Source organism: Manihot esculenta, chromosome 9 (assembly GCF_001659605.2).
Source record: "Manihot esculenta cultivar AM560-2 chromosome 9, M.esculenta_v8, whole genome shotgun sequence".
In the NCBI taxonomy this organism is placed as follows: Eukaryota; Viridiplantae; Streptophyta; class Magnoliopsida; order Malpighiales; family Euphorbiaceae; genus Manihot; species Manihot esculenta.
In genome coordinates this window covers 336,839-356,315 of record NC_035169.2, presented here as the reverse complement: position 1 = coordinate 356,315, position 19,477 = coordinate 336,839, and the positions used below count along the sequence as shown (strand labels likewise).

Below are 19,477 nucleotides of genomic sequence, written 5' to 3'. Positions count from 1 at the left end.
AAGAGGTATTTATTGCCACATTTTGCTAAAATTGAAATGTGAAAGAAATTGGATTGTTTCTAATGGTCCTTATCAAGTTTCTGATTTTGCTTAGTGTAAAGACTTATCAAGCTAAAATGAAATTTAATCCTTCATTTTGCCTCTTCATTCTTCTTACTGAATGTCCTTTTTGTACATAGTTTCACCTTTGCCTTATGAGGCATTATATGCTATACTAACAAGTAGTTTGTTAATTAACATTGGAATTTCATTGTAGTTGTTATGATACAGAGAGAGACACCTTAGCCTTTACAAAGGTGGATAAGTTTCTACCTGGACGAATTTACTATCATGGATGTCTCAAATCCTTCCTACAAATTACCAAGTGGAATGGCCCTGAGGTGCATTGTATTTTATTTAGTCTATTTTATTTTATTTTATATTTCCATTTTAGGATAAGTGCAAACATGATAAATACTCAACAAGTAAGTCTTAATCCCAAAGTATTTAATTTGATTATATATATATATCTATTTCTTTCATTCCACCAATTTAGCATTGCACTATGGCCGCAAAGTCCTTTCTCATCACCGGCTACAACTTAAATTTGCGTATCCTTCTTATTGGTGCATTTTCTAGTCTACAATGCACGTGTCAATACCATCTTTGTCACTCAACTTTTATTTATTTGCTTTTGTAGCTGATGCTCCTTATATTCAAGCCAACTAGTTCTATTTCTACAAACATTTTTTTTGTAAGAACAAATGTCATTTTACAAAATTTTCCTTTGTAAAAGTTAAAACCCTCTTGTGTTTCATATGTTATCTCAATAACGTCAGATCACATATTTTCGATTGCCTTCTTGATTTAGGTAAGAGAATAATGTCTTCCATTGCGGTTTGTATCTTACTTTTTGTTTGTTTATCGTCTATGCTTTTGAATGACTTATATTCAGCTTTGTCTAAGTTTCTTCTGTTCCTATTGCCTTTCTCTATCTATTTTGTTGGAAAATCTTGAACCATCTAATATTTCGATGACAGCTTAACATATTATTTATTTTTTATTATTTTTAATTAGTTTCATAATATAGTTGACCTATGCTAAAACTATATAAGTTTTAGTTTGAGGGTCTAGAATTATTGTTTCTACAGCTTTATCTTTTTTGATTGATTATTGTTAAGATTTAAGAATAAGAAAAACAGGAAAGATAAGGAAAGAGAGGAATAGAAGGGAAAGAACATGCAAGTTTCATATTTATTTCTCTACACATCTCACATCTGTAAAATAGAAGATTACATATTTATTTGTAAACATCCCTAAAATTACTCTAGCAAATTTCCAAAATTATGCTTAATAACTAAATAGGAATACATGAAATATAAACATAGACATTCCAGAACTCTCCCTCTTAACTTGGAGTATAGAATCTCATCAATTCCGACATTTCCCCTTGATGATATTATTATTGGAGCCAATAACTCTTGCGTAACACTATTTGAGAAATTGTGAACTGAAGAATTTTGGGAAAATTTTGAGTATTTTTGTATTTCACTCTTGATCTTTACAATTGGTCTACATGACTATTTATACACAGAGAATCATATCTAAACAGGAAGTAAATAATCAAATAATAATTACAGAGATAATTAAGGATCCTAATTAGATCAAATCAAATCTCTAGAATCAGTTAGGATTAGTTAAATAAGTCAACACTCCCCCTCAAGTTGGTGCAAAGATGTCACACATGCCCAACTTGCAAATCAGATTATGGTAGATCTTGTTGTTAAGCCCTTTAGTAAACACATCCGCAAGTTGCCCCGTAGAAGTCACATGAACTAGGCTCAAGACACCGTCTGTTAATTTTTTTTTAATGAAGTGCTGATCAATTTCAATGTGCTTGGTTCGGTCATGTTGGACTGGATTTTGTGCTATACTTATAGCAGCTTTATTGTCACAATACAAAGTTATCTTGTCTCTCTCAGACAATCTCAACTCTTCCAATAACTTCTGTAACCATAAGAGTTCACATACTCCTTGGGCCATTGCTCTGTATTCTGCTTCCGCACTTGACCGAGCAACAAAACTTTATTTTTTGCTCCTCCAGGTGACAAGGTTCCCCCCCACAACTGTGCAGTAGCCAGAGGTGGATCTCCTGTCATCGAGAGATCCTGCCCAATCTGCATCTGTAAAAGTTTCAATTCGGAGAAGACCATGTTTGGAGTAAAGAAGCCCTTTCCCTGGCGCAGACTTTAGGTATCTCAAGATGCGAAGTAATTGGCTGACTAAGCTAACAGCATAGGCTATATCCGGTCGAGTGTGTGAGAGATAAATCAACCTTCCTACCAATCTCTGATATCTTCCAATATCCACGGACTCACCAGTTCCTGCTTTCAGCTTGTGATTACTTTCAATGGGAGATTCTGCTGGTTTACACCCCATCATACCAGTTTCTTCCAAAAGATCCAGAATGTACTTTCTTTGGGAGATGAAAATTCCTTTTTCTGATCTAGCCACCTCGATACCTAGAAAATATTGCAGTTTTCCCAGATCTTTGATTTCAAATTCCTGGGCCAACAACCTCTTTAGTTGAGCCATTTCCTCCTTGTCATCACCTGTCACCACTATATCATCAACATACACAATAAGAAGGGTGATCTTACCCTTATGATGTTTGATAAACAGAGTGTGATCAGCATTGCTTTGTTGGTAACCAAAGGACATCATGGCTCTGCTAAACCTGTCAAACCAAGCTCTGGGAGATTGTTTTAGCCCATACAAAGCCTTTTTTAACCTGCACACCTTTCCTTGTGTCTTCTCATCAGCGAACCCAGGAGGAATTTCCATGAACACTTCTTCCTCTAAATCTCCATGGAGGAATTTCCATCAACATACTCCTTGGGCCATTGCTCTGTATTCTGCTTCCGCACTTGACCGAGCAACAAAACTTTGTTTTTTGCTCCTCCAGGTGACAAGGTTCCCCCCCACAACTGTGCAGTAGCCAGAGGTGGATCTCCTGTCATCGAGAGATCCTGCCCAATCTGCATCTGTAAAAGTTTCAATTCGGAGATGACCATGTTTGGAGTAAAGAAGCCCTTTCCCTGGTGCAGACTTTAGGTATCTCAAGATGCGAAGTAATTGGCTGACTAAGCTAACAGCATAGGCTATATCCGGTCGAGTGTGTGAGAGATAAATCAACCTTCCTACCAATCTCTGATATCTTCCAATATCCACGGACTCACCAGTTCCTGCTTTCAGCTTGTGATTACTTTCAATGGGAGATTCTGCTGGTTTACACCCCATCATACCAGTTTCTTCCAAAAGATCCAGAATGTACTTTCTTTGGGAGATGAAAATTCCTTTTTCTGATCTAGCCACCTCGATACCTAGAAAATATTGCAGTTTTCCCAGATCTTTGATTTCAAATTCCTGGGCCAACAACCTCTTTAGTGGAGCCATTTCCTCCTTGTCATCACCTGTCACCACTATATCATCAACATACACAATAAGAAGGGTGATCTTACCCTTATGATGTTTGATAAACAGAGTGTGATCAGCATTGCTTTGTTGGTAACCAAAGGACATCATGGCTCTGCTAAACCTGTCAAACCAAGCTCTGGGAGATTGTTTTAGCCCATACAAAGCCTTTTTTAACCTGCACACCTTTCCTTGTGTCTTCTCATCAGCGAACCCAGGAGGAATTTCCATGAACACTTCTTCCTCTAAATCTCCATGGAGGAATTTCCATCAACATACTCCTTGGGCCATTGCTCTGTATTCTGCTTCCGCACTTGACCGAGCAACAAAACTTTGTTTTTTGCTCCTCCAGGTGACAAGGTTCCCCCCCACAACTGTGCAGTAGCCAGAGGTGGATCTCCTGTCATCGAGAGATCCTGCCCAATCTGCATCTGTAAAAGTTTCAATTCGGAGATGACCATGTTTGGAGTAAAGAAGCCCTTTCCCTGGCGCAGACTTTAGGTATCTCAAGATGCGAAGTAATTGGCTGACTAAGCTAACAGCATAGGCTATATCCGGTCGAGTGTGTGAGAGATAAATCAACCTTCCTACCAATCTCTGATATCTTCCAATATCCACGGACTCACCAGTTCCTGCTTTCAGCTTGTGATTACTTTCAATGGGAGATTCTGCTGGTTTACACCCCATCATACCAGTTTCTTCCAAAAGATCCAGAATGTACTTTCTTTGGGAGATGAAAATTCCTTTTTCTGATCTAGCCACCTCGATACCTAGAAAATATTGCAGTTTTCCCAGATCTTTGATTTCAAATTCCTGGGCCAACAACCTCTTTAGTTGAGCCATTTCCTCCTTGTCATCACCTGTCACCACTATATCATCAACATACACAATAAGAAGGGTGATCTTACCCTTATGATGTTTGATAAACAGAGTGTGATCAGCATTGCTTTGTTGGTAACCAAAGGACATCATGGCTCTGCTAAACCTGTCAAACCAAGCTCTGGGAGATTGTTTTAGCCCATACAAAGCCTTTTTTAACCTGCACACCTTTCCTTGTGTCTTCTCATCAGCGAACCCAGGAGGAATTTCCATGAACACTTCTTCCTCTAAATCTCCATGGAGGAATTTCCATCAACATACTCCTTGGGCCATTGCTCTGTATTCTGCTTCCGCACTTGACCGAGCAACAACACTTTGTTTTTTGCTCCTTCAGGTGACAAGGTTCCCCCCCACAACTGTGCAGTAGCCAGAGGTGGATCTCCTGTCATCGAGAGATCCTGCCCAATCTGCATCTGTAAAAGTTTCAATTCGGAGATGACCATGTTTGGAGTAAAGAAGCCCTTTCCCTGGCGCAGACTTTAGGTATCTCAAGATGCGAAGTAATTGGCTGACTAAGCTAACAGCATAGGCTATATCCGGTCGAGTGTGTGAGAGATAAATCAACCTTCCTACCAATCTCTGATATCTTCCAATATCCACGGACTCACCAGTTCCTGCTTTCAGCTTGTGATTACTTTCAATGGGAGATTCTGCTGGTTTACACCCCATCATACCAGTTTCTTCCAAAAGATCCAGAATGTACTTTCTTTGGGAGATGAAAATTCCTTTTTCTGATCTAGCCACCTCGATACCTAGAAAATATTGCAGTTTTCCCAGATCTTTGATTTCAAATTCCTGGGCCAACAACCTCTTTAGTTGAGCCATTTCCTCCTTGTCATCACCTGTCACCACTATATCATCAACATACACAATAAGAAGGGTGATCTTACCCTTATGATGTTTGATAAACAGAGTGTGATCAGCATTGCTTTGTTGGTAACCAAAGGACATCATGGCTCTGCTAAACCTGTCAAACCAAGCTCTGGGAGATTGTTTTAGCCCATACAAAGCCTTTTTTAACCTGCACACCTTTCCTTGTGTCTTCTCATCAGCGAACCCAGGAGGAATTTCCATGAACACTTCTTCCTCTAAATCTCCATGGAGGAATTTCCATCAACATACTCCTTGGGCCATTGCTCTGTATTCTGCTTCCGCACTTGACCGAGCAACAACACTTTGTTTTTTGCTCCTCCAGGTGACAAGGTTCCCCCCCACAACTGTGCAGTAGCCAGAGGTGGATCTCCTGTCATCGAGAGATCCTGCCCAATCTGCATCTGTAAAAGTTTCAATTCGGAGAAGACCATGTTTGGAGTAAAGAAGCCCTTTCCCTGGCGCAGACTTTAGGTATCTCAAGATGCGAAGTAATTGGCTGACTAAGCTAACAGCATAGGCTATATCCGGTCGAGTGTGTGAGAGATAAATCAACCTTCCTACCAATCTCTGATATCTTCCAATATCCACGGACTCACCAGTTCCTGCTTTCAGCTTGTGATTACTTTCAATGGGAGATTCTGCTGGTTTACACCCCATCATACCAGTTTCTTCCAAAAGATCCAGAATGTACTTTCTTTGGGAGATGAAAATTCCATTTTCTGATCTAGCCACCTCGATACCTAGAAAATATTGCAGTTTTCCCAGATCTTTGATTTCAAATTCCTGGGCCAACAACCTCTTTAGTTGAGCCATTTCCTCCTTGTCATCACCTGTCACCACTATATCATCAACATACACAATAAGAAGGGTGATCTTACCCTTATGATGTTTGATAAACAGAGTGTGATCAGCATTGCTTTGTTGGTAACCAAAGGACATCATGGCTCTGCTAAACCTGTCAAACCAAGCTCTGGGAGATTGTTTTAGCCCATACAAAGTCTTTTTTAACCTGCACACCTTTCCTTGTGTCTTCTCATCAGCGAACCCAGGAGGAATTTCCATGAACACTTCTTCCTCTAAATCTCCATGGAGGAATTTCCATCAACATACTCCTTGGTCCATTGCTTTGTATTCTGCTTCCGCACTTGACCGAGCAACAAAACTTTGTTTTTTGCTCCTCCAGGTGACAAGGTTCCCCCCCACAACTGTGCAGTAGCCAGAGGTGGATCTCCTGTCATCGAGAGATCCTGCCCAATCTGCATCTGTAAAAGTTTCAATTCGGAGATGACCATGTTTGGAGTAAAGAAGCCCTTTCCCTGGCGCAGACTTTAGGTATCTCAAGATGCGAAGTAATTGGCTGACTAAGCTAACAGCATAGGCTATATCCGGTCGAGTGTGTGAGAGATAAATCAACCTTCCTACCAATCTCTGATATCTTCCAATATCCACGGACTCACCAGTTCCTGCTTTCAGCTTGTGATTACTTTCAATGGGAGATTCTGCTGGTTTACACCCCATCATACCAGTTTCTTCCAAAAGATCCAGAATGTACTTTCTTTGGGAGATGAAAATTCCTTTTTCTGATCTAGCCACCTCGATACCTAGAAAATATTGCAGTTTTCCCAGATCTTTGATTTCAAATTCCTGGGCCAACAACCTCTTTAGTTGAGCCATTTCCTCCTTGTCATCACCTGTCACCACTATATCATCAACATACACAATAAGAAGGGTGATCTTACCCTTATGATGTTTGATAAACAGAGTGTGATCAGCATTGCTTTGTTGGTAACCAAAGGACATCATGGCTCTGCTAAACCTGTCAAACCAAGCTCTGGGAGATTGTTTTAGCCCATACAAAGCCTTTTTTAACCTGCACACCTTTCCTTGTGTCTTCTCATCAGCGAACCCAGGAGGAATTTCCATGAACACTTCTTCCTCTAAATCTCCATGGAGGAAAGCATTCTTCACATCAAACTGTTGCAAGTCCCAGTCCAAGTTGGCTGCACAAGATAACAAAACTTTGATTGAGTTCATTTTTGCAACTGGGGCAAATGTCTCTTGGTAATCCACTCCATAGGTTTGGGTGAATCCTTTAGCAACCAATCTGGCCTTAAACCGTTCAATTGTGCCATCAGCTTTGTGTTTCACTATGAACACCCATTTACAGCCAACGAGTTTCTTCTTAGGTGGGAGAGTGACAAGCTCCCAAGTCTCATTTTTAGCCAATGCTTTCATCTCTTCAATCATTGCTTTCTTCCATTTAGGATCTGCAAGAGCTTTCTTCCAATCCTGTGGAATAGACGTAGAGGAAATAGACAAGGCAAAGGCTCTATAGGAAGGAGATAAAGATTCATAAGAAACAAAGTTAGAAATAGGGTGTTTAGTGCAAGATCTGACCCCTTTTCTTTGTGCAATAGGTTTATCTAAGTCATTGAAACATTCAAGAGTTGTGGGTAACTCACCAGAAGAAAGAGTTGTGGGTAACTCATCAGAAGAAGATTCATGACTGGGTAACTCACCAGGAGAAGATTCTTGACTCTGAGTAGACTGCATAATGGCTTCTTCTGCCTTGTCTCTCCTTGAATACCTTCTCAAATCTGGCTTGTCCAAACGACCAGTTCTCTCTCCCTGATTGGACATCTCCCCCTGTCTACTAGAACTCAAACTTTCTAGTTGAACCATATCATTCAGAATCACAGAATTCGGGATTACCTCTTCTTGCTCATTATTCTCCCCCTGAAGAGGTGAGTGGGTGGTGCTGAAGTAGGGTTCAGTTTCTCGGAAGGTAACATCCATACTAACGAAGTATTTCCTAGAGGGAGGATGATAACACTTGTATCCTTTCTGTGTTGGAGAATACCCAACAAACACACATTTAAGGGCCTTGGGATCCAGTTTTCCTGCCGTCCTAGTATGGACAAAGCAAACACACCAAATACTTTTGGTGGAACAACATATGAATTCTTCCCTTGTAGAACCGCCAAAGGACTCATAAAGTCAAGGGTCTTGAGAGGCATTCTATTGATAAGATAAGCAGATGCAAGAATTGCATCTCCCCAATATGCTTTGGGTAGATTCATGGTGAACATAAGAGATCGAGCTACCTCCAATAGATGCCTATTTTTCCTCTCAGCAACGCCATTTTGAGCACTAGTATAAGGACATCTAGTCTGGTGTATTATCCCATTACTCTCCAAATAAGCAGAAAAGCTACTATCCATGTATTCTCTTCCATTGTCAGTTCTCAAAATTTTCACCTTAGTATCAAATTGAGTACAAACCATCTTATGAAAGGATTGAAAACAAGAAAAGACATCACTTTTAGCTTTAATTAAATAGACCCAAGTCATTCGAGTACAACAATCAATAAAGGTGACAAACCATCGATTACCAGACAAGAAGACAGTTTGAGTAGGCCCCCAAACATCAGAATGAATAGTCGCAAAAGGAATTTGACTTTTATTATGACTCAAAGGATAGGATGTTCTAGTGTGTTTAGCATACTCACAAGCATCACAAAATAGAGAATCAAACTGAGTTCTAGCAAACAAATTAGGATAAAGTTTTTCTAAGGCAAAGAATGATGGATGCCCCAACCGTCTGTGCCACTGTATTATTTCTTGATTGACATCCTTATTTTCTCCAAAACAGGCTTGAGATATCGAAGAACCTGGATCACCCTCCAACATATATAAGCCATCATGCAGTCTACCATTGCCAATCCTCTTTCCTGTGTGAAGATCCTGAATAACACAATGATCAGGAAAGAATTCAATTTTACAATTAAGGGCATTGGTGATAGCACTAACAGATAAAAGGTTGACAGGAAAGTGGGGAACATGGAGGACAGATGATAATTTAATATTGGATGTGCAAATAACAGAACCTGTTCCGGATATGGGAGTAAGGGAGCCATCAGCAATTTTGACACTATCTTTGGTTAGGGAGGGAAAATAATTGAGAAAACCTTTAGAAGAACCTGTCATGTGTCTATTCGCACCAGAATCGATAATCCATGGAATATTATGAAGAGATGAAGCATTACCTGACTTTACAAAGTCAGATGTGGCACTAAAGAATGAGGAATCAGAGTTAGGAATCGAGACTCTTTTACCTTCTGCTATTGACACCCTTTTACCTTCTGTCATTGACACCCTTTTACCTTCTGTCATGGTAAAGGTTTATAAACTGTGACAGAATAGGAAGTATCCAAGGTTGTACACACAAGAGAGCCCAATCGATTCACCAAAAAGACCGGGTAGCAGCACGGGAAGGTCGGAAAGATGATCGGAATCGTCGCTGGAGTGATTGGAGCAGCAAAGCAGTGACAGATGATGGGTCACGCGCCGGGAAGCGACGGGTCACGCGCTGGGAAGGGGTGGCGCGTGAGCCTCACCCGCAGGCTTTTCCGGCGTCGGAGCTGGTCGATCGGCCGGCGGCAGTCTGGCGGTTCTCCTGGTGCCGGCGGTGAGAGAAAAAGAGGCTCCTAGATGGGTTAGTACCAAAATTGGTAGATCTAGGGTTTTGAAACCCTAAAAATGAAAAATTGAATTTGGACCCAAAAAATCAGGAAAAGGCTCTGATACCATGAAGAATTTTGGAAAAATTTTGAGTATTTTTGTATTTCACTCTTGATCTTTACAATTGGTCTACATGACTATTTATACACAGAGAATCATATCTAAACAGGAAGTAAATAATCAAATAATAATTACAGAGATAATTAAGGATCCTAATTAGATCAAATCAAATCTCTAGAATCAGTTAGGATTAGTTAAATAAGTCAACATGAACTATAAGACAGACAACTAAATTTCACTCCTCTTCCCTGAACTAAGGTATTGCACCACTACTATTCTTGAACTTTAATTTGTAATATAAAACTTCCTAAACTTTAATTTGAGTAACATAGAAACCTTTCTAACCTTTCATAACCGGTTTCTAGGTATTTTAATGGTGTAAAATTATTTTTAAAATAAAAATAAAATAAAATTACCTTTCTACCCTTAAGTAAATTAAAAACTCCATCCCAGATTTTCTCTCTTCTCTCTCTTCTTTTTCTTCATCCTGCTGCCCAAAAGAAGAAAGAGGCAGAAGAAAACAGTGGCTTTGTGTTCAAAAACTGTGAAATCACTGGAATTGGTAAAGCTTGTCTAGGAAGTGCCTGGGAACCTTATTCTACTTCATTTTCTATAATTCAACCATTTTACATGTGGTAGTCTCTCAAGTTTTTTTGAGTGCTTTGAGGCTTCATTGGTTATGAGTAAGAATCTTAAATGGGTGAGAGGGGGGAGGATGAAGAAAAAGAAGAGAGAAGAGAGAAGAAATGGTAAGCATGCATGCGGATGAAGGAAAAGAAGAGAGGAGAGAAAATGAGAGGTGGGTCTAGGTCGAATAACTTCACCTTTTCTCTGTTAAAAAATAATTTTACACCAATAAAATACCTAAAAAGTGTATAAGAGGTTAGAGGGGCTTTTATGTTTATTAAATTAAAGTTTAGGGAGTTTTATATTATAAATAAAAATGTGATAGTAGTGTTACAACACTCTATGTTCAATGATTCAAAATTTTAAGGGTGCAACTAATTTCCAAATTCAGAAACACCTCCAGGAAGGTACCAAAATACAAAGCAAATCATTTGGTTGCACAAATGCATTCACAATACCTCACTCTGAAGGCACCTTCACTAAGGCAAAGCAACTTACTGGGTTGCACAAATAGGATGCTATAAGACTTGGCTTTGAGTCCCCCAAAATGCTCTCAAAACTATCCACAATCCTTACAACAATCATAGTAGCTCTGGAAACAGGATAGCAAAGCTGCAAAGAAAAACATCCTTTGAAAGGAACCAAATGGGTTGCAACATAGATCTGGCGCTTGAGGCTTATGTGTTGGTCCTCTGGTGGTTGGATTCCGGAGGAAGGCTTGCTGGCAACTGCACTTTCTCCTGGAGGGAGCAGTGAGACATGATAGTGACCCTTGAGTGATGACCTAAGATTTTGGTGTTCCTTAACAGGGAAGCATAAAAATAAGGAAGGAAACTGTCACATACTTCAGGAAGAGAAGGAAGAATTCTAGAAAGATCTCAAGCAGTTAATAGCTGAGAATAGGCAGAAAGAATAGTTCCTTCTGTTATAACTACTTATAGCTGTTTTTGTTGACTTTAGCCACTAAGAAGTGTATAAATTCCTGTGGGGAGATCCAGCTACTCTCATTCCAGATTCATGAATACAATTACTCTCTCTTTCTCAAACCTATACTTCCTGTTCTTCTTTCTTTCTCTCTCTCTTTCTATCTCTTTCTTCCCTGTTGACTACTCCTCTCTTCTTTCTAATTCTTGAATCTGTTAGGGTTGCATCCTAACCTGAACTAATGAAAAACAGCATATTAAATCAATGATAAAAAAAGCGCCAAAAACAAAGATCCACCAAGGCAGAAGGAAAGGCAGAAGAAAACAAAGAAACCAGAATTTTGGGGCTTTGACACCATGTTGAGATTTAAGAATAAGAAGAAGAAAAAGAAAGGAAGGAAAGAGGGGACAAGAAGGGAAAGGGCGCATAGGTTACATCTTTATTGTTTTACATATCCATACAAACATCCCTAAAATTACTCTAGCAAATCTCTAAAATTACACTATACAACTGAATAGGAATATATGAAATGTAAATTTTGACTTTCCATGACACTTCCCCTTAAGTTGGAGCATAGAATCTCATCAAATCCAACAATTATCATATGTTGGTCTGTCTTTGGTGATCTTGTTCTATGGAGAGCACATGTGAGGGAACTTAATAAGGGTGAAAAAAATGCATTATTTTAATAAAATAAAAGACAATGTTTACTGCAATTTTAGGCAAATAAGAAACTGTTCATTTGGCTGATAATAGGACGTTTTTTTGTCATCATTATATGTTTTAGATTGTGAACTTACACAGCTAATGAAGGATTTTCTTTCGCTGTAAAATAATAAAAGTGAAAAGGCAAAACATTTATGCTTCTTTCTACAATAAAGGGTAGAAATGATAGGAAAATAAATATACTGGAAATGAAGTCTGTAAAGTAGGCAGCAATACAGCTGAAACTTAAGCTAATAAAATCAAGTTACCATAGTTGGTTAAACAATCAAATTTTATTATCTTTAATGACTGATGATAAAATTTTGTTTAGTAGGGAATAATTATATGTTCTGTTTGTTTCTTTGTAGGTGATATATTTTGGTGATCACCTATTTAGTGATCTGAGGGGGCCTTCAAAGGCCGGGTGGCGCACTGCAGCCATCATCCATGAACTAGAAGTATGTCTTCTTCCTTATTCTTTTTAAATTTAGTTTAAACTGCTTGAGGCAATCATTTGGAACCTTGAAATTTAGGCCCAATTAGTACTTCTGTAGCTTTCATATAACCATGGAGTTGCTTTTTGAGAAGAAGGTTGGACTGGGAACATATTTATCAGGCTTTGCTTATGGTTTTATACAAATGTTTTAAAGGTTGATAACTTGATATTGCCAATTGGGGTCTGAAAACTGACGTAGAACAAGTGGCTGAAGGCTTGTTAGAGCAGACTCTCCGACAGATGGTGAATTAGCCCATAAATCTTAGCAGTCTGCATAATATGTTCTTTTAGGAGTTCAGATTACTGGCTATTCCTTTTCCTTTGTCCTTTAGGAAAGACTGTCTAGATCTTCTATTTTCCTATTTCCTTTAGGGTTTAAATTTGTTGAAGTCAATTCTTATTCCTCCAAGGACTTGTGTTGTTGACTTTTCTTTCTTTGTCCTTTAGGATTTATAGTAGTCAAATTCCTAGCTAGTTGAGAACTTTTGCCATTTACTTGGGATTTATATAATAAGTAATTACTTTAGGATTTCTACTTATTATAGCAAGTTTACCCATCAATGTTTTGCAGACACTTGGTGAATTTTTTTTACGAGGTTTAGATAAGCGTTTCATAGGCTTACCTGCTGTGTTGGAGGCATTATGATTTTTTGTCTTGTCTATTGTAGGCTTTGTCACAGAGGTTATCATGGTTGTGAAAGGGTTAGGGCTGAGTTCTCTCTCTCTCAATAAGGTTTATGTACCCATCCTTTTTCTCTTGTCTCACCTTTGGTGATCATTGATGAAAGCATATTTAAATAATGTATTCAAGATGGCCTCCTTTGTAGCTATAAATGCAAACAAGTGTGTCTTTTGGTTATCTGTTTCGATAAGGAGAATAAAGGATGTTAGAAAATAAATAGGTGTTGAGGGTTGAAATTGTAACAAAAGGGTAGTATAGAAGATAATAGAATTAGCTAGGTTAGTTAGAGAGTGGAGTGGCGGGAATAGTTATTTTAGAGATCTGAAAGCTGTATAAACTATTGTAACTAATGGGGAACTATTTCAAGAATTGTCAATATTAATAAATCTTTCTTTCTTCTGTCTCTCTCACTCTCTCTAATTCTCTTCGCTCTGCATTTCTCCCCTTTCTTCCATTTTTGACTTGTTAGGAATTCAATCCTTAACAATTCGTATTAGAGCCTGTGATTCAAAGGCTCCAAATTCAGGGTTTTTCATCTTCTTTTTCTTAAAATCCAAATTTCTTCTACTCTTCTACTTGTAATTCCTCATCTCTTTTTCTTGAATTTCTTGGAAATCCAAGAAATATCAAGATTCTATTCATTTTCCCATCAAATTCTCTCTATTTCTCATATTCCCTCTGTTTCTCTTTATTCTTCAATCTTCTCTGATTCTTTCTTTCATTTCTGTTTCTCTTCCACTACTCTTCCTCATACATCTATCAAGATTCAAAAACAAATTTCTCTTCCTTTTATCAGTTCATATCATCAATTGCAGAATTTCTATTGTTAGAATTTCTCATCTTTCAGCCTTGTACAATAAACCATGGGACTACAACCTTGGCAACTGTTAGGACTCAGCCTAACTCAATCAAGAAATAGAGGAAATGGGAGAAGGAAATAGAAGAAAGGGGAGAGGGAAGGGAGAACAGAGGAAGAAGAAGAAGAAGAGTAAGAAAGATTGAGAGGGAGAAGGAGAAAGACTGATGGAGAGAATGAGAGTATCTTTGTATTAATTCTTGAATGAGTATTTTGTACATCTCCTTGGAGTATTTATACTCTTATTTCTGCAATACAATTCAACAACTACCAGCTAGTCCTTTTACTTAATAGTCCTAACATTTCCCTCCTCTTTGAGAACATCCTTGTCCTCAAGGATGAACCTGCAGATGTTCACAACGCTCATAACTTATTGAGGATCTATATATCTAGTTGTTATACCAATCACAAGTGGAGACAATTACTAAGATCAAGAAGTACATAGAATTTACTATTGCTAATTCCATACAAATTTGCACGATTTTCTTCAACTGATTCATTGGTGTTAGTGAGAGCATATAACTGTGGACCCAACATTTGAAGTAAAATCCTTCTGAATTATTATAAAGTTCTCTTGAAGGCATTTCCACAAATATGTGTTGTGCACCATGACATTATTGGAAAAAGAATATATCCATTTTCATTCTTTGCCTTCTCCACATCTCAAATCCATTTTCTTTGAGAATACTATTACCTTTTGATTCCATTAAATAATCAAAGCACCCATAAACTTAAACCTTCCTATAAGAGCCACACCTTTTATAAACCATGTATCTTCTTCACTGTAACAATTAATCCTTTGAACAATTTCAGGCATAGCAGTCCTTTGAACAAAACTGTTGCTCTTGTGATGAATCTTGGAAGTGGGTTCAAAGCTAAGAAAATTGGAATTACCATCTTCAATTTGAGAATTCTCATTAATTCTCAATTTCCGATTGTTGCCCCTCGATGAAGGTTGAAAACTTTTATGGATTACGGGTTCTTGGCCTTTCTTCCCAACATCAGAATACTCGAGAGATTCTGAAACATTTTCTTTAAACATCTCCTTAGAGTATTTATACTCTTATTTCTACAATACAATTCAACAACTACTAGCTAGTCCCTTTACTTAATAGTCCTAACATTTCCCTCCTCTTTGAGAACATCCTTGTCCTCAAGGATGAAGCTGCAGATGCTCACAACTTGTTGAGGATCTATATATCTAGTTGTTATACCAATCACAAGTGGAGACAATTATTAAGATCAATAAGTACATAGAATTCACTATTGCTAATTCCATACAAACTTGCACAATTTTCTTCAACTGATTCATTAGTGTTGGGTAGTGAGAGCATATAACTGTGGAGCCAACATTTGAATTAAAATCCTTATGAACTGTTATAAAGTTCTCTTGAAGGCATTTCTGCAAACATGTGTTGTGCACCACGGCATTATTGAAGAAAGAATATATCCATTTTCATTCTTTGCCTTTTCCACATCTCAAATTCATTTTCTTTGAGAATACTATTACCTTTAGATTCCATTAAACAATCAAAACACCGATAAAACTTGAACCTTTCTATAAGAGCCACACCTTTTATAAACCCTATATCTTCTTCACCGTAACAATTAATCCTTTGAACAATTTCAGGCATAGCAATCCCTTGAACAAAACTGCTCTTGCGATGAATCTTGGAAATGAGTTCAAAGCTAAGAAAATTGGAATTACCATCTTCAATTTGAGAATTCTCATTAATTCTCAATTTCCGATTGTTGCCCCTAGATGAAGGTTGAAAACTTTTATGGATTACAAGTTCTTGGCCTTTCTTCCCAACATTGGAATACTTGAGAGATTCTGAAACATTTTCCTTAAAATCAGGTTCTTGAATAGGCTCTAACAATTCTTCCATTTCTGTTGCCACTTCTCTCAAGTAGTCAAAGATTTCCTCCATGTCTTGCTTGTCAGAAGTTGTCCACTTCCCAATCTTTAAAGAAAGGTGTTTAATTCTCCAACAAGCTCTCCATGCTTCATTAAGTTTTATTGAATCATTCAATCCTTCCCTAAAAGGAATTATACAATTACGCTTTAAAGAACATAATTCCTCTTCAAGATTATGGAATTTGGGGTTTTCTGCCATGAGTGTCTTTAATTTCAGTAGTAATACTACAGAAAGAAGAAATGGAAGTGACAGAGGCCATGGGAAGAAGAAATGGAAAATGGTGGACCTGCTCTGATGCTAATTGTTAGGACTCTGCCTAACTCAATCAAGAAATAGAGGAAAAGGGAGAAGGAAATACAAGAAAAGGGAAAGGGAAGGAAGAACAAAGGAAGAAGAAGAAGAGTAAGAAAGATTGAGAGGGAGAAAGAGGAAGACTGATAGAGAGAATGGGAGTATCTTTGTATTAATTCTTGAATCAATATTCTGTACATCTCCTTAGAGTATTTATACTCTTACTTCTACAACTAACCAACTAGTCCTTAAGCACTATTATTACTTAACTGTCCTAATAGCAACAAAAATGCCTGCAAGGATTGCTTGAATGTACTGATAGATGCATTCAAGGGCAAGAAAGATTGCTGGGAAATTTGGAGTACTTAGATCAGAAAATGGAAAGATTTGATAGGTTGGTTCAAAGACCAAATGGGTAAGATGTTGGAGACAATTCAAGTTTTAAAATCTAGCATCCACATATCTGAAGATTCTTGGAGTAGTGGCAGTGAATTGGAATTAACTATCCAAGAGGAGAAGCTAAAGGATTTCAATGCCAAGAAGACTATCCTTCTTGAAGATACAACAATTTTGCATGGTGGTGGAGATAATAAACTAATGGAAGAAATATTACAAGACAATAATCTTGTGGGCAAAACATCCAAGGCTGATGGAGGAAAAGAAGCTACTGTTCTACTAAACACAACATTATATACATCAGTCGACAAGGAGAAAACACAAGAAGGGTTGTCAAGGCTCTCTAGTGGAGTTATTATTCTCAAGATTGGGGAGGCTAGTGAAGCGAAGATTATTTTTTGGAGTATTGTGATAAAGGAGCAATTTAGGCAAGAGCAACTCTTTGCAACATATCTTCAGCCAAATTGGAAGGTGGGTGGATTCTATTCCTGTGAATTCTTAATTTCCATGGAGGTGGAATTGGAAATATCAAGAAGGCAAAGAAAGAAATTTATCTCGTATGTGTAGAAAATGAACCCCCCTCCCCCCCCCCCCCCCCAAAAAAAAAAAAAAAAAGATTCGACATTTTGATAGTTGTTATTTTCTACTGCATTTGTTGGTCATTTTCTGGATATGGAGTAACAATTTTACTGTAGGATGGCAGTTTCCATTATTCATTTTTGGGGACAAGAATGATTTTAAGAAGTGGAGAATGTTATGATAAGGAGAATAGAGTGTGTTAGAAAATAAATAGAAGGTGTTGAGGGTTGAAATTGTAATAAAAGGGTAGTACAGAAGATAGTAGAATTAGCTAGGAATTAGTTAGAGAATGGAGTGCCGGGAACAATTATTTTGGAGACCTAAAAGCTGTACAAATAACAGCTAATGTAACTAATGGGGAACTATTCCATGAATTATCAATGTCAATCAATCTTTCTTTCTTCTATCTCTCTCTCTCTCTCTCTCTAATTCTCTCTACTCTGCATTTCTCCCCTTTCTTCTATTTCTCTCCCCTTTCCTCTCATTCTGACTTGGTAGGGATTTAATCCTTATTTATTATGAATATCTTTAGAAGAATTTCAAAGGCAAAAAAAAAAAAAAATTTACTATCTTCAAGTTTAGAAGTTTCTGCGATATAAATTGAAGTTGACAGATGATAGTGATAGATCCATCTAAGTATAGAGAAGGTGACTGAAATTGAATCATAAGTTAATTTACATACTAGTGATAGGTCATAAGTATTTTTAATGATAATGAAATTAAAGTTTGGTTGATTTATCATATAAATCAAAGTTGAGGGACAATATTGATATAACCACCTAAATTTAGGGATGATAGATAAAAGTAACCCTAAAAAGAATTTGATGTCTATGACATATTTATTGATGTGGGAAAATTATGGGAATGATAGGAAACAGTTTGATACAATTAGAGGTAGTATTAGTTGTAGCTTGACAGTTAAGAGGTCAGAAGTATATAGTTGTAACAGATGAGATTTGTAATCAGAGTTAAATAATCACAAACTATTTTCCTTCATTTCATTTCGTTCTCTTTGATTCTCTCTCTGGTTCTTCTTCTTCCCTTCTCTCTCTCTGGTTCTTCTTCTTCCCTTCATTCTCTATCTTCTTTCCTCTTATTTTCTTAGTTTCCAAACACAGGAATGTGAAAATAGGCTGCATAATCTTATGGCAGCCCAACCATGTGTGAGATGGGTGACTAATGACGGATTGATATTTTTCATTCCTTGCATATCTAGTCTTAAAGGTGATAATGTGCTACTCATTCAGTTATCCTGTTTATAAGTCTTTTCCCTAATTTCTACCACCTGAGGTGTATTATGTTTAATGTTTCTTGCTGCGTAAAGAACAACGCAATAAGCAGTGGGGTCAGAACCTTCATGTCCATCATTCATTTCTTGCTAAAATTTTGTTGGAAATATAGAACATACAAAATTATGGAGTTATTCATATAAAACTATTAGTTAGATTTGAGAGAAAAATTTGTACTATGAATTGCTTGTGGATATTGCTTGTGGATATTTTCCAGATGCTTAGGCCTACTTGATATATGAGAGAACTCCACATTCAAGTAATAATATAAAAAAATAGATAATGCCGAAGATGTTTAAATTCACCATATAGAGGAAAATGCAAGAATCAACTGGGGTGTAAAATAGGCACCAAAACCCCATTAAGCAATAGGGGAAAAAAACTTGATCGGAATTAGAAAACAACACTGGTTTCACTCTGGTATTGATTCTAGATGTAATGAATACGTTAAAGGCTGAAAGTGATGAGCAAAAACAAGTGCTAAATCACTATAATTAGAGTCTATAAATGTGATGCATATGGTTGTGATGTCTTGTTCTTTTCTTTTGTTTATTTCTGTGTGTTTTTCTCACATATTTTCTCTTTCTCAATTTCTCCTTTGCACTAGCCAACTGTCATATTTAAAGCAAATTTAAATTTAAGCTTATTAAGTTGTCTTAGTCTGACATATATTAATGCAGAGTGAAATACGTATACAAAATGATGACAGTTATCGTTTTGAACAGGTATGTCCTTTTATTCGGCTTTCTTGATACTAGTCATTGCCAATGTGTTGTTTTCTTTGTTTCCTTATGACTTTAGCTTGAGGGTTCATCTTTCCAACATAAAATAGTTATATTGTTGAATCCCACATTGGTTGTGAAAAGGGGTAATGTACCCCTTATATGGGCTATAGACACTCCTCTTCCTTGACCTAGCTTTTGGAGTG

General features: G+C 37.4%; 1 protein-coding gene across 3 annotated transcripts in view; it reads left to right on the top strand.

Moving 5' to 3' along the window:
• LOC110622498 (5'-nucleotidase domain-containing protein DDB_G0275467) overlaps positions 1–19,477 on the top strand; it is a 54,806-nt gene that overhangs the window by 22,631 nt on the left and 12,698 nt on the right. The window contains exons 9-11 of one of the 3 annotated variants that reach the window (XM_021767009.2): positions 257–380; positions 12,410–12,499; positions 19,230–19,274. In XM_021767009.2, the coding sequence (XP_021622701.1) occupies positions 257–380; positions 12,410–12,499; positions 19,230–19,274 (259 nt within the window). The remainder of the gene's footprint in view (positions 1–256; positions 381–12,409; positions 12,500–19,229; positions 19,275–19,477) is intronic. The other 2 variants (XM_021767010.2, XM_043959844.1) reach the window with 2 other exon arrangements.